The following is a 15419-nucleotide window of genomic DNA, read 5'->3' on the forward strand; positions in this document are numbered from 1 at the left end:
TTTTTACATGAACATTAATCAATCACCTTTTAAAATTATTTAAAAATAAGTGAATATAACTAAAAGGATTATAAAAATATATATTAATTTAGTAAAATCAATTCTTCCTTTATTCTCCCTCTGTCCTAATTATACTAAAGACTAAAAGTAAATCTCAGCAATCCACCACAGTACGGAATCTAATAATATTTTTTACCTTATTATTACTTCTTCATTTGTACATCAAAAACGCTTTCGAGGATTTTCCTTTGTTGTCAGTTGATCAAAAATTAAAAACTTTAAAATTGCTCATTAAAAATTTAAATTATCACATATACTGTGTGAAATACGCAGTCAAAAATTAAACATTCTTAATATAAATTTTATTTTAATTTCCTACACATGCCTGTGGCCAGCCATTACATACAGTACTGTACTAATGTTTTACGAATTTTATTTAATATTTACAAAATTGCTGCTATCTATAGCAGCTTTGATCAGAAAATCGTTATCAAACTCTGCCTGCAGATTAATCAAGCTGAATTTTTGTCTATATAATATTTTTCTAAAATGTTCAATTTTATCATTTTCTTTTGTATTTTCAATTATTTTTAAATTTGTTTCTAAATCGGTAATGGAATGTTTGTTATCTGTTAAATGGTCGGAAACATTAGAAAATCCTAACTTACCGTTTTTATAATGTCTAAAACGTTATGCAAACCTTGCCCTAAACGATCTATGTTTTCCCAATATAAATTATTAGAATCATAATCGTGGAATTATGATTATGATAATTTTAAATGTCTTATTATATGGCTGTTCGGCTTATATTTTTCATCATTATAAACTTTAAATAACATTATTAGTGTAAGAATATTTTATATAGATATTGTCACTGCCGTGTTTATTATTTATAGGTTTCAACGTTGGTGTACTTCTAGATTTTAACATTGTTTTTTACAAATTAATAAGGTGCTATATTCATTTTTTACTGTAATACTTTTTACGGTATTTATTTCTGTATCTAATTTTTCCTTGTTGTTCAGTGTGTAATGTGCCATTCTCTTTGGTATCGCTATTTTTTTGCAGATCACTAATTATAAAATGTATCTATTTTATAACGTATTTTTGTAAAGTTCAGAATTTAAGAGAAAGTTTTTACGGTAAAATTTCCGATTTTCACTTGCGAGATTCCTTGATATACGGTGTAAAATTATTTTTTTTAAACTTGACATATATTGTTTTTTTCCAATCGCCATAGTGCAGTCAAGAAAATGTTTTACTGTATAAACGTTTTATAAAAAACTTTATTTTAAATGACGGCCTTATATATTTACGTAAATTACTGTACGAGAATCTTACCTAGCAAGCTTGGTAAGTACATGTACTAAGATTAGGTCAGTGATTTGAATAGTGAACTAGCTTACAAACCCGGTGTTACTCGGAGGTCATAATTTCTTCATACGCTCATCCATTTCTTTTTTAAAAAAATTGTTACTAACTTTCCACAGCAAATATAAATCTTCTTTACATTCATTCTTGTTGAATTTAACCTTTCGAATATAGCATGTTTATTACCCAACAGTAGTACGGTTTCAATGAAAACGCGAGTTCGAAGAAAGAACTGTGTATTTTAATGTTTTGAAAGTGTATTTTAAACTTTCAAACAACATTCAGTAAAATTAATTTATGCGACCGTACAAATACGTACAATTTAGTCTATACTATTATATAAAGAGAAGAGGGTTTTTATTTGTTCGGGGTAAACAAAAAAACTACTCGATCAATCGCCACCAAATTTTCAATCATGTTTTTTGGCGTAACTGAGAAGGTTTATAGATATATTTCATCTCGAAAATTCTCTATGATATCTATAGCAGTGGAGCTTTGCCGGTTGAAGCAGAAAGTTGAATTGAATTTTAATGAACTGTGAGTCTCTATCACTGGGTGAGCTGGGTTTGAATTAATGATTCGAATAAATAATATAAAAAAAATAATAGAATTAAATAAAATAATATTAAATTGATTTAAAAATTTATGTTTAACAATAGTAGGCTGCCCGTGAGGCTAGAGTGCTGAGGTATGCGAGCACCTCGTGGGAGGCTGGGCCGATCATCAACATCGACTTGTAACAAACGGGGCGCCGTGGGGTGTTGTCTTGGAAATTAAATGGGGTGCTTTTATAATATCTTTGCAAACAATGGTCCGAATTTCAAAATTCAAAGGGGATATTTGTTAGTAGGTTGAAGGTTATACATATTCAAAATTTGTCTGTTTGATATCGCATCACGCGAGAACAAACTTTTTCTTGATTACTTTCAAATTTTCAGGATAAATTCGTGTTATTCCTGGAAAGGTTTTAAGCCATCGACCGAGGCCCTAACTCCCTTGAAGGTTAAGATATTAAAAATATTCACTATTTCTTCGCTCCCAAGGAAGGTAAAGTTGTGAAAGATATTCGTTAAGGAAAAATAATTTAATCCTTTTTACTTAATTATTATATGTGCCACTGGGGCTAAGAAATAAGTTATGAATTTTTCGTCGTCAAAAATGTATGTACTTTAGTTATCATAGTTACTATTATTCTATCTTTTGTAATTTAGTTTCTTTTTCGAATTTCTACAAAGCCTGAATACTGTAATTATTATTTATCAATATTATTCTCACAACCGTGAGGATAACGTACAATGCGGGGGTCCAGGGGGTAAAGCCCTCTGAGCAGATGGGAATGGCGAGCGAAGCGAGCTCTGCGGCCGTAGGGTGGACTCCTTGGCCCTGGATGGCTCCGAGGAGCTACTGAGTTGGCTCGGGGATTTGCCTGAGCTGACCTGAGCCCCGAGGGTCCAGGTTCTGGCTAGACGGGCCGACTAGTTTAATTATATATTTTTTATATTTAATTTAATTAATTAATCCTGTCGTGAGCTTCGAGAAAGAATCTATAAACTACCGTAAGTTGTATACGAAGACACATACAAATGTACAAGGTAAAAATAATTAATGCAACTATACAAATACATACAAAATGTATAATCAACAATCAAATTAAGACAGCTTTCAAACTACAACTCGACAGATTTAAAGGCCGCAACAAATTAGACTGATTCATGCTTGTTTGAAAGCAACATTTTTTGACTTTCCTTCTTGTTGATGCAATAATGTTAAAAAATATTCTAGAACGATCAAGAATGCTTCAAAATGTTTTAGAAACTTTTAGGAATTTCTATAAATTCCAAATTGTAAGTGTTTAAAAATATTCTAGAATATTCCAAACCTCTTTTTAATGTATTAGGCTTCTCACTCCTTACCACTCCCGCAAGGGTTGAGGTAGGGATGTCTATTGTTCACAATATTTTTGCTCAGTTAATAAGTAATAATTGTCCAAGTTCGGTTGAAATCGGTCCTGTGGTAAGGTAAGAGATGCGGAACATACACACACACACAGTTACTACAGAGACGTTATTTCATCTCTGTATAAATAAAATGATTTTTAAAACGATACAGCACGATATAGCCCGAAGTTCGCCGGATTATATGGATTTACATTCTTCTCAAGGTTATGTTGGTGCGCTTGTGATATGACTATTATATCCCGCATTTGTCATTCGATCAGTCAATATTTTCCTTTCAAATTTCGGAAAAACATCCGTTTGCTTGAAAAGGTAAAGGTGAACGTTAAAGGCTCTAAAAGCAGTTATTTTTTACAAACAGTTCGATAAGCAGGTTATGGAAATCGTGTAATTTGTGCTGAACCATCTGATTAGCTGTCACTTCCGCGATCTTATTCATAAATGATTGATAATCGGTCATTATCGGCTGTTATTGATACGACTGCTTTCAAATAATTAATTAATAAAAGACTATCGCAGTCCTTCATTAGTCGATCGACCCAAATCGTAAGTCGGTTGTGTAGATTTATAAATAATAATTATTAGGATAGTGTTGCGATTTATTATTTTTTCTTTAAGGACGTAAAATGCTTATATATTTATAAAATATATAAAATAAAGTCTTGTTATATTTTTATAAAATCCAAATAGTAAAAGAAAATGTTAAAAAGAGAAGTTCATAATGTCTTTTTTAGAGTACGTCTTGATCCGTGCTAAAAAAATTATAAAAACCCTTAAAATATTGTCGCACGATTTTCCGATCGTAATATATTTAAATTTAATATTCTTTTATTAATTCCGTAATAGCTAAAATGCAGTCATAGTTATTTATAATTCGACTTATTTTTTAATAAATTAATGTAATGCGTTTAACTCTCGTTTAATAATCGTATGTCGAACTCGAGCTCAAGAATCTGCCGCTCACGCAGAACTAAGATGACAACAACAAGCGAGGTGACAATGTGCTTTGAGGGCTGGTGAAACAACTTCTCAGAGACAAGAATGGTTAGATGAGCAAGCTGAACACCAAGCTACCTTAAGAGCAGCTGAAACGCCAATTCAAACACAAATTCATTTAGAAAGACAAGCTGAACAGCAGGCAGCTATAAGAGCGAGAGAAACTCCAGAACAATCTCAGGCGAGAAGAATCGTTCATGCAGAAATGCAAATCGCGCGCCGTTGAAAATTTAATGCGTAAAAATTGGTCTGTATTTAATAATTCTGGATTTCAATATGATCCTTCACTTGTATACCATAAGCGTTCTTTAATTGGCATTGGCTCAATGAATAGAAAATGTCAGCATTGCGATGCTTTGAAATGGAAAGATGAAACTGCTGGAATGTGCTGTTTCAGTGGTAAAGTTTCACTTCCTTTACTTGGTGAACTAGAGGAGCCTTTGAAAATTCTATATTTAAGTGTTACAGATGAGTCGAAGCAATTTTTGAGTAAAATCAGAAAGTATAACTCTTGCTTCCAAATGACATCCTTTGGAGTAGATAAAGTGATAAGAATGCCCGGATTTTCACAAACTTTTACTGTACAAGGACCGATATATCATCAAATTGGATTGCTTTTTCCAGCAGATAATGAACAGCATAAATTTTTGCAGGTGATGAAGAAAATGAAGTAAACCGTCGTTGTCAGTATATTGAAGGAGTCGAAAGAGGTACAGTATTGAAAATTCAACATATGTTACACAGCCACAATTTGTTGGTAAATACCTTTAAAAGTGCAATAGAAAACTGGCCTCCAGATAATTACATAGTAGTCATTCATGCTGATCGGACTGCATGTGGCGAACATGAGAGGCGTTATAATACGCCGATGATCAATGAAGTTGCTGTTTTGGTTACTGGTGACCCACGTTCTCCACAAGACATAGTGTTATGAGCACATGATAATACGCTGAAATGCGCAGCTGATACTCATAAATTTTATGATGCTTTGCAGTACCCATTAATTTTCAGTAAATTTGAGCCAGGATATCATTTCAATATTCCAGTCATTAATCCAACAACAAGACAGCCAGTTCCCAATAAAACAGTTTCCTGCATGGATTTTTACGCGTATCATGATGCTTCGAGAGCACGACTTCAATCTCCTTTTGCGGACAAGGCAACTCTTTCATCAATTCTTGGTAGATATGTATATTAAAATAGAAAGCGAACGCCTTATTCGTTACATTTCTATAAACCAGACAAAATTACAAGCTGAAAATTACATTCATCTACAGGATTCGATTAGCGCAGATGGTAATATTAGACCTAACAACATAGGCAAGATGGTTATTCTGCCTTCTACTTTGTGAACAGTCCCCTTTAACTGCATGAATACACTCAAGATGCTTGGCTTATGTACAAACTTACAGCAGGCCTGACCTCTTAGTAACTTTTACCTGTAATCCTTTGTGGTAGGATGTAACTAAAGAGCTAATGTCTGGGCAAAAAGCCACTGATCGACATGACATAGTTGCTCGTGTAGTTCGTTTAAAGGTTCACCGCGAGCGAAGCCGCGGGTAAAAGCTAGTATGTAATAATTATTGTTTTGTTTTCAAGGAACAGTGGTTTGGTAATTTTTCTTAAAATAATGAGTCAATTACATCTCAATTCTTAGAAAACTGTTATTTCATAAGTTATTAGGTTATGAATTATAAAAAACAATTAAATCCAGAATGAATGAAAATTATTCATAATTACTGTATAAAAGCAGTTATTGTAAATGCAGTATTATTATAATACGTGTTGCTTTTCTATATCTCCTGATTTTAGCTTTTTATATCTTTATCATTTATAATTTTATAACATTAACAAATAAACAATCTTACTGTAAGAAACCAAAAATATAAACTGCCTTTTAATTCAAACCCTTTATTCTTGTTATAGGAGATAAATTAACCAATACAATTAATTTTAAGTTTGTACACTTTTTAGTATCAAAAGTGCAAAATATTAACTCATTTATCAGACATGAATGTCAAAATGAAGGACATGGGACTTTTCACAAGAATTACATCAAAATCTAGCACTTTTTGAATCCACTGCAATATACTCTCTGCTTAACTATTAAGAATGACCACAAAATATTTCTTGCTGTGATTTACCATAATAGAAGAATGACTAAAACAGACTTGTTCAGAGAAATAGATAAAAATTAAGTAACAAATTATGAGTACAACAGCATAAATAACATTAAGTACAATTACATAATTGGCATTAAAATTTTAAATATTTTACTTACTTGTATCTAATTTACCGTACAAAACTAAAAATTAGCATATATTTACAAAATGTAGGCTAAGCCAATGTTTACAAAAAAGCTGAAAAATTAATATTTATTTTTAATATCAACATCAACAGCTTCTGAAAATATAAAATACTGAAAGAAATAAAGAAATTCCTCTAATAAATTTGTAAAATAAAAATAAAAATACAACAGCAGCTTTATGAGTTTCAATGAAAATGTGAAAAATCTGTAAAAGTTAAAAAAAAATCAGCAATAATTGAAAATACATAAAATTTCAAATACACAAATCTTTTTTCATTAAATTCTTTACAACAGTTAGGAGAGCAAAAATATCAGTTGCAAAAATTAACATGATACACTCATCAAATCTGAAACTACCTCAACACCAACTTTGGTGAATTGAGGAAAGTTAACACTAGGTCTACTTTCTCTGCACTTTTTATTATTTATTAGAGCTTAATGAACAAAACAGCCAATGCCAGTTAAAATTATAAAAAAACCAAATTAAAATGAAAAAATCCAATATTTTTAAAGCTACTTACAAGGCTCAATAACTATATTTCTTTTTTACGTCTTAGCATATGGGATAAAGCATACAGCAATTAGATAATGGAAAATGTATGCTAACTTATTACAACATGTAACAGATTAAAACTTAAATTTCATCACAGTAAAATTTTACACAAAAAAATTGTTACACTATTTATAAAAAAATAAATAATTTATAAAATCAAGAATAATCAATTTGTTTTTTTTTTTGGAAACAAAATTTTTGTAAATCTTGTAGACAACCAAATTTGATGACAGAATTAAAAAAAAAAAACATTTAATTTTTTAAGAATATAATTTTACATAAAATGAGAAAAAATACACCCACATTCATAAAAAAGAAAAATGTAAAAAATGAATCAATAACTTTCCAGTGAAACATAGGTAAATCAGTTACACTTCCCGTACTTCTATGCTTTGAAATCTTTAGTCTACAATAACAGAAACCACGTACAAACAGTGGTACCGAATAAGTTTCTATTTGCACCCCATAATGTCTTCAAGCTCTTAAACTGTTCAACTAAATTAAAATTGTCAAGACAATTCTAATAAAATTACAATTAAATGTATGATAGATGAAATATAAAAAAAAAGTAACTTCACGTTTGAATTTCCTACATCAATTGCTTAAACAGCTGTCTCGCATTTAATTAGCTACTCCACACAGAACTGGTGTACTTCAGTACACCAGTTACTAATTTAAAAAAAATTTCACTGGTTAGGATCAATCTGTTAAATACTGAAACATAATATTAAATTACTGCGAGAACACTAGAATTATTTTGCATAAATTTATAAAAGAAGTAACAAGTTTAATTTAGTCACATTACAAAAAAAAAAAAAAAAAATACATTTACATTTGATAAAAGTGACAAAATTTACAAGTTGAAACTTAATATTAAATTAAATTTAGTGGATTTAACTTTTTAAATACTCCAGTGTGACTGTTTTCACTCTTAAATACTCATTTAATGCTTCTTCACCTGAAAAAAATAAAAATTTACTCCAGCAAACAATAAACTAATAAGATCCAAACATATCAATAAGTTAAATTGGAATTTGATTTAAAAATTCCAAATTTTACATAATATAGGCTTATTGTGCAACCCTAAAAAGGATCCAAGGTTTTCACAGTACAATAGACAAGGCATATTATTTTATCACCAAAAACGTCTTGTGAGAACCCCTGTTTTAAAAAATAAAAAATTTTTTTTTGGGGATTTCAAATTTAATTAATACTAATTTTAAAGCATATTAGAGTCAAGCATATTCTCCTTGATTAAGGGGCCCAGTTTTAATATAAATAAAAAAAATATTACCAGTTCTGTAATTTACTAATATTTAAAGGAAATTTTTTTTCAATAATTACTTTTATTTATTCAATTTTATAAAATTATGTATTGCCTAATTTAGAAAATAAAACAATTTCTCTAGATAAAAAGTTTTTTTAGTTAAATACATCATTTAATTGTGTTTGTAATTGTTTAATTATTTTTCATTTAATTTTAAAATATTAAATATTTTATTAATATTAAAAATATCTGTAAATATATATAATTTACAGAGTAAATATATATAATATATATATATTTACTCTGTAAATATATATAATATATATATATTTACTCTGTAAATATATATATTTACTCGGCTTCGGGAAGAAATCATCTTGGGACACGACTGACTGAAGGAGCAAAAAGCCATGTTTGATTACAGTCGTGGCTGCCTCCACCTGTCTAGGGAAACCCGCAAATCCGTTTTTTGGAATGATCGACCTGAACCTGCGAAAATGGACTGGTCGGCAGTGAAAAGTACAGCACCCCCTGAGGTACAGACAAGATTGGAGTTAATTTTGAAGTGGCACCAGGGAGTATTTTCCAGTACTCCCTTGCAACCAACTCAGTTAGCAGTACATGGGATCCAACTTTGGGAAGGAAGCCGGCCATTTTGCTTACCAATGTACCGGTACAAGGAAGAAAAGAAACGGACTATAAGAGAACAAGTGGAAGAGGTGCTGTGGCAAGAGGTGATAGAGCCGTTGACATCACCCTACAACTCTCCAGTAGTCATTGAAAAGAAGAAGGACTCTTCACCATGTTTTTGCGTAGACTTCTGGCACCTGAACGACATCATGGAAGATGTGGTCTACTGCCACTGATCTACGAGACTATTAAAGACTTGGGAAGCTCACGCGTCTTCTCAACAATCGATCTTAAAACTGGCTACTGGCAGATACCCCTGGAATCACCAAACGTTTTACAGTCTTTTCAGTTCCAAATGGCAGCCGATAGCAGTTCTGAGCCATGCCTTTCGGCTTGAAGAATGCACCTAGCACATTCCAGCAATGCTGCCTGGTCTATCGGGACGACATTATTGTTTACAGCAGTAGCTGGGAAGAACAATTACGCCACCTAGCAGATCGACCTGGTGGGCGATCCGCCAATACTATGATTGCCAGGGCCTTTTGAAGGATGTTTGGCAGTACATACGGGAGTGCCGCACATGTGCCCATAATAAACGAGAGCCAAACTATCCACCAGATAATCAGCAACCCCGGAGGCTTACAGCTTGTTGGAAGCATATAGAGGTTGACTTAATGTCAACTTCCATATGCAACAAAAGGTAAAGATTTCTGTGCTCAAGATGAAGTATATGTTTCTCAAGGATGCAGAGAAATTATTGTACAGTTGTAACCCCCACATTAAATATAAGGCTGTGTCATCAGAGAGTTCATTAGTACCTAGGGGTTTTGTTTGACGAAAAGTTGCTGTTTAGACACTACATTAGGCTTTTTTCCCATAAGCAACAAAAACTACATTTGGCAAGTAGCGGTGGACACTGTCTCTGTGATGCACAAGCTTAGAGGATTGCTCTAAAGGATTACGGGCTATCGGGCCGACATTTGTACGTGGTGTACCAAGGTGTCTTCGAGAGTATGGCCTCTTATGCTGCGTCCATTTGGGTGCATAGGTTGGATATAAATCGAGCACTTGTATAGATTTTAAGGAGTGCCCAACACATAGCCATAATTGTATTCACTGTTGTTTTTGAAGCAACCTCCTATAAGGCTACTACCGTATTGGGAAAGGCTCTCCCAATCGATTTAGTGGTGATAGTTCGGATGGCCATGTGGAAATAGTGAAGAAGCAGGGAGGTTGAGGTATTTGAGATGTGGTTTCGAGCTGGATCTGCACAGGAGCAGAACGGTGGTCTCAATGCATTGGTTCTAAATTTTGAACAGTTGCCCATCTCATGCCTGTGTAGGAGGCTCTACAAAAAATCCTAAAAACTACAAAAATTGTACAAAAAAAGACAACTGACACTATAACCCGACACTGCGGGGCTCTGGGGGCCACCACTGCCACACTGGCTGTAGTGGGGATCCAACTGCCACTGAGGAGAAGCCGGTCTGATTTCAATGGATGAGCCGCAACTCCCCAACTACAGCCAAGTCGATTTCTTTGGAATCCAGCTTCCGGACATAATTTCAGAGGCAAAGAAGAAATCACTCCAATGAATTTGAATGCCTTGACCTGGTGCGGGCAATCAAACGCTACCGACCATACCTTGAAGACCAAAGTTTTATCCTCAGAATGGACAAGGCTTTGACATGGCTAAAGCAGGCCACTGGATAGAAAACAAAATATATATGCTGGGCCTTATTGGTTCAAATTTGCAAGTTTTAGAGCACTGTCCTGGCCCTGGCCGGGAGAATGAAGTACCAGATCTGTTGTCAAGAGAACCGGCAGAAGAAGAAAATACTAAAAGGGTGCGGGATGAAGATAGACTACACCCGACTGAACGCAGCCAAGAAGAGAGTGGAGCAGTAACATCCTGACTACAATAAGTTGTTGCCACTTCCCTATTCCAACAGGTGCGGGAAGTACAAGAAGCCGATTGAGAGTGGCAGCGATCGATTACGCCAGGATCCAAATTTGGTCCCGAGCACTCACCTCAGAGTGGATGAAGACGGCATTGTATGGCCAGCAGGGTCAGCATTAGGACAGGAACCCGACCAGTGGGAGTGTACGTACAATCGATGACAAAAACGGCTATTCTCAGGGCTACTGCAAGGTTATACTTTGCCACGTGCCATTGAAGCCATTCGGGGACAGTATTAATAAAGTTAAAAAACATGAAAGTTCAATACCGGGAAAATAGCCAAAAAGAGGATATATTATATAAAGGAATCGGTTGTAATTCTTTAATAATTTAAAAAAAAATAAATTAATAAATTCAATCTCTGAGTAATTAATTATAAAGAAGGAAAGAATAAGGTTTTCATAGTTAATATTTAAATATGTTTCATCAAGTTTCAAAGAAAACCTTTTTCTTAACAGTACCAATTATATATCTTTTATTATAACCCAATATACCAGTTTGTTAACGAATTTTATTATGTTTGGATATACTAATTATAATCAATTTACAACATATAGATACAATGTGTAAGTACTACAAACATAAGAAAAAATTTGTTTTCTTTAGTATAATTGAGCATCAATTTTTTAATTGAATTAATTTCAAAACTCTCTTTTCTAATCTCTAAACCTTTTTATACTATACATATTTTGTAACAATGTTTTTGAAATTTTATTGAAAGCTTTATTTTCTATGGTATTTTAAAATATAATTTATATTATAAAATAATATTTCTTTGTAAAGTCCGAATTAATTCAGTTTATAAAATGAAAGAAAAAGCTTTTTTATTACTTCTCTTTTGCCATAGGATATATAACTATTGTTACATATAAACTATGTTTTTCTGTTCTTAAAGCTATTTGTACGAGGTCTGTTCAGAAAATAACCGAACTTTATTTTTTAATCTTTATAATTAGTTTTACAAATTATTGGTCCTTGTCCCCTTCAAAGTATTTCCCTTCTCTATTCACACAGTTTTTCCTGCAGTGTTTCTAATTCATGAAGCTACGATTTGCTGATGATATAGTAATTCTAGCCGAGAATAAAAAGGATTTAGAAAAAACAATGAACGGCATAGATGAAGTCCTACGCAAGAACTATCGCATGAAAATAAAAAGAACTAAACAAAAGTAATGAAATGTAGTAGAAATAACAAAGATGGACCACTGAATGTGAAAATAGGAGGAGAAAAGATTATGGAGGTAGAAGAATTTTGTTATTTGGGAAGTAGAATTACTAAAGATTGACGAACCAGCAGGAGCGATATAAAATGCCGAATAGTACAAGCGAAACGAGCCTTCAGTAAGAAATATAATTTGTTTACATCAAAAATTAATTTAAATGTAGGAAAAGATTTTTGAAAGTATATGTTTGGACTGTCGCTTTATATGGAAGTGAAACTTGGACAATCGGAGTATCTGAGAAGAAAAGATTAGAAGCTTTTGAAATGTGGTGGTATAGGAGAATGTTAAAAATCAGATGGGTGGATAAAGTGACAAATAAAGAGGTGTTGCGGCAAATAGATGAAGAAAGAAGCATTTGGAAAAATATAGCTAAAAGAAGAAACAGACTTATAGGCCACATATTAAGGCATTCTGGAATAGTCACTTTGATATTGGAGGGACAGGTAGAAGGAAAAAAATTGTGTAGGCAGGCAATGTTTGAAATATGTAAAACAAATTGTTAGGGATGTAGGATGTAGGGGGTATACCGAAATGAAACGACTAGCACTAGATAAGGAATCTTGGAGAGCTGCATCAAACCAGTCAAATGACTGAAGATAAAAAAAAAATACAGCTAGAGATACTACACTATTCAAGCAGAATTACAACACTTTAACATATAGTAGTAAATTCTCAGAAATTTCTAATCATACATATCTATAATAATAATAAGTTATAAAACAAAACTACTGTCTTTTATTGGATCAGTGAGGTTGGAAAATGCCACACCACGTTCTACATGTCACAGCAATTTATAATTTATGCTCTGAACCGATCACAAGCTGATGATGAACGCCATCACCACAACATTGACTAGAGAGAAGGACAAACATCTAGTTTATCTAACAAACATATACACCAGACAGAAATAGGGAAAAAGAAATTTATATTGTAGAGAAGGAACGTTTATCTCAAGTAGTAAGAGATAATCTTTGAAAAAAAGGTATTTCTTCTTTTTTTCTATCTTATTATACTTGAGAGTTTATAGTTGTCATGTATTTTTTACAGGAGAAATATTATAAAAACACATACCATACATCTACATAAAATAAGCTGATAACAATTTCAACAAAAACAGTTGTTTTACCTTCTGGCACGGTCATTTATTATTATATAGTAAAAAAATTATCATATACAAAAAATTTTTTAAAAATTCAGAAAATTAATTTTTTTATTTTTTCTGCTTTCCCCACCTCCCAAGAAATCTTTTTGATTTGTTTACGTTTACTATGTTAAATGGAAAAAACTACAAAAAATACCACTGAAAAGTGTACAACCAATAAAAAAATACCTAAATTTTTTTTTTGGGGGTAGAGTGGGTTATGGTGGAACCTTATAACAATATTATTATTAGAAATTTAAGTAGACTAAAAAAATGTTTTAATAATTCAAAAAATCGATACTTTTAAACTTTGATTGGCTCCCCACCACCAATATTGGCACCAAAACATTTTTTTTGCTCACTTGCACTACTTGCTTAGGAAGACAAAAATCCAGTTAAAAAATATGCAATAAATAAAGACAGTTTTTTTTTTGGGGGGGGGGAAAGGGAAGAATTTGAGGGCTTGGGTCATAAAATATTGAATAATGGAAAAAATTCCAAACCCCATTTTTTGGCTGTTTATCATTGTTTCCTTCTTGCAGCATAGCTCTAGAACTATGATGCCAGAAAAGTAAAAAAAAAAAATATTGAAATGACTTATGTTACCATAACTATGTTATACTAAATTATTAAAATGTATAAAATTTGTTGGTGGTTGATTCCATATTCACCGAAATGCAGTGACTTTCATCGACTTTTCCATTAAAAAAAAAAGAAATTATCTTATATAAAATACAAATATTTCTAAAAAATATAAAGAAAAATAACTGGACCATTCAAGTAAACATAATTAGGGCAGATAGCTCATACAAGACAATAGAGGTAAAGTGACAATTAGGCGGGGCAGAAAACCTTATAATGGATAAAAGATAGTCTGAAAAATTAGAAAGAAACTGACAGCATCGTGTTTACAGCAGGAAGAAGTGGATATGAAAATCACAGAACAGTGATGTCTGAAGGAGATCTGTATATAAAAATGTGAGTATACATTTAGAAGAATAAAAATAAAATGGAAAATCTCATAACTAACTACACAGGCTACCATTTTCTAAAGTCAAAAGTATAAATTTTCACTGTTAAAGTAATTTTAATTTAAATTTTGCTGAAAGCCTTCATTTTTGAAAAACTATTTGTCGATCTCTACAAAAAAGAAGGAAATACTATTAACTTTCAACTTTCCATACATACAGGTTTCAGAAATATGTCGATAAAAAAATATGTGTCGATGAACGACAGCTTTCAAAAGGTACAAAAAATAAAGCAATACATGAAATTTAAATTTCAGTCAAAATAATTCAATGAGAAATATTTTTTAAACATAATTTTGTAACCTCAGGGAAAGGTATATTAGATCCGGAGGGTCAAAGTAGGAGAAAAATCTTTCCCAAGCATGAGCCCAAGTAGAAACACAAAACTCTTCATAAAACCATCTTATTGCTAATTTTTTTTATTAACAAATTATAAAAAAAAATTGTTTTTCTTTTCAATATATCATTTATTTATTAAAATAGTGAAATGCCACTGACACCATCGGAAAGCTGAGATAACTCTACACAATTTTGCTAGTGAGCACTTTTTTCTACAACCAGTAGATTTGGCAGTATTTAATAAAAAGCTGCTCACTAAAAATAGGCACACAAGCTGCAGCAGTATATATTTACTAGTCACGCGTGCCATAAATAAATGCTGATAACTTTTATCCATTAAAGATATTTGAGAAATTCAAAATGGCACATATAACTAACAGACAAAGACAATTAATTAATAATATTTTGAAAGTATTTCAAATGTTTGAATTCCCATTTTCCTCTTTAAGTGTAAAAATTTTCCAATTTGTTGACTGAAGTCCTGTATTTAAAAACAAGTTTTGAAAATCTAAGTCGCTATTTTAATTGTAAAAAAATTATTTTATTACAATAATTAGTTAATAAAAAAATTAGCAACAAGATATTTGTAAAAAGAGTTTTATATGTTAATCCACACACTTTTACGGACCCTTTCCAATTGGTCTCATG

General features: G+C 31.9%; 1 protein-coding gene across 1 annotated transcript in view; it reads right to left on the reverse strand.

Moving 5' to 3' along the window:
- Window positions 1–5968: 5968 nt before the first annotated feature.
- LOC142323179 (cytosolic 10-formyltetrahydrofolate dehydrogenase) overlaps window positions 5969–15419 on the reverse strand; it is a 106733-nt gene continuing 97282 nt past the window's right edge. The window contains exon 15 of the mRNA XM_075362484.1: window positions 5969–8141. Coding sequence (XP_075218599.1) covers window positions 8077–8141 — 65 coding nt within the window. The 3' untranslated portion in view covers window positions 5969–8076. The remainder of the gene's footprint in view (window positions 8142–15419) is intronic.

The sequence above is a fragment of the Lycorma delicatula genome, chromosome 4 (genome assembly GCF_047948215.1).
Source record: "Lycorma delicatula isolate Av1 chromosome 4, ASM4794821v1, whole genome shotgun sequence".
NCBI classification, from domain to species: domain Eukaryota; kingdom Metazoa; phylum Arthropoda; class Insecta; order Hemiptera; family Fulgoridae; genus Lycorma; species Lycorma delicatula.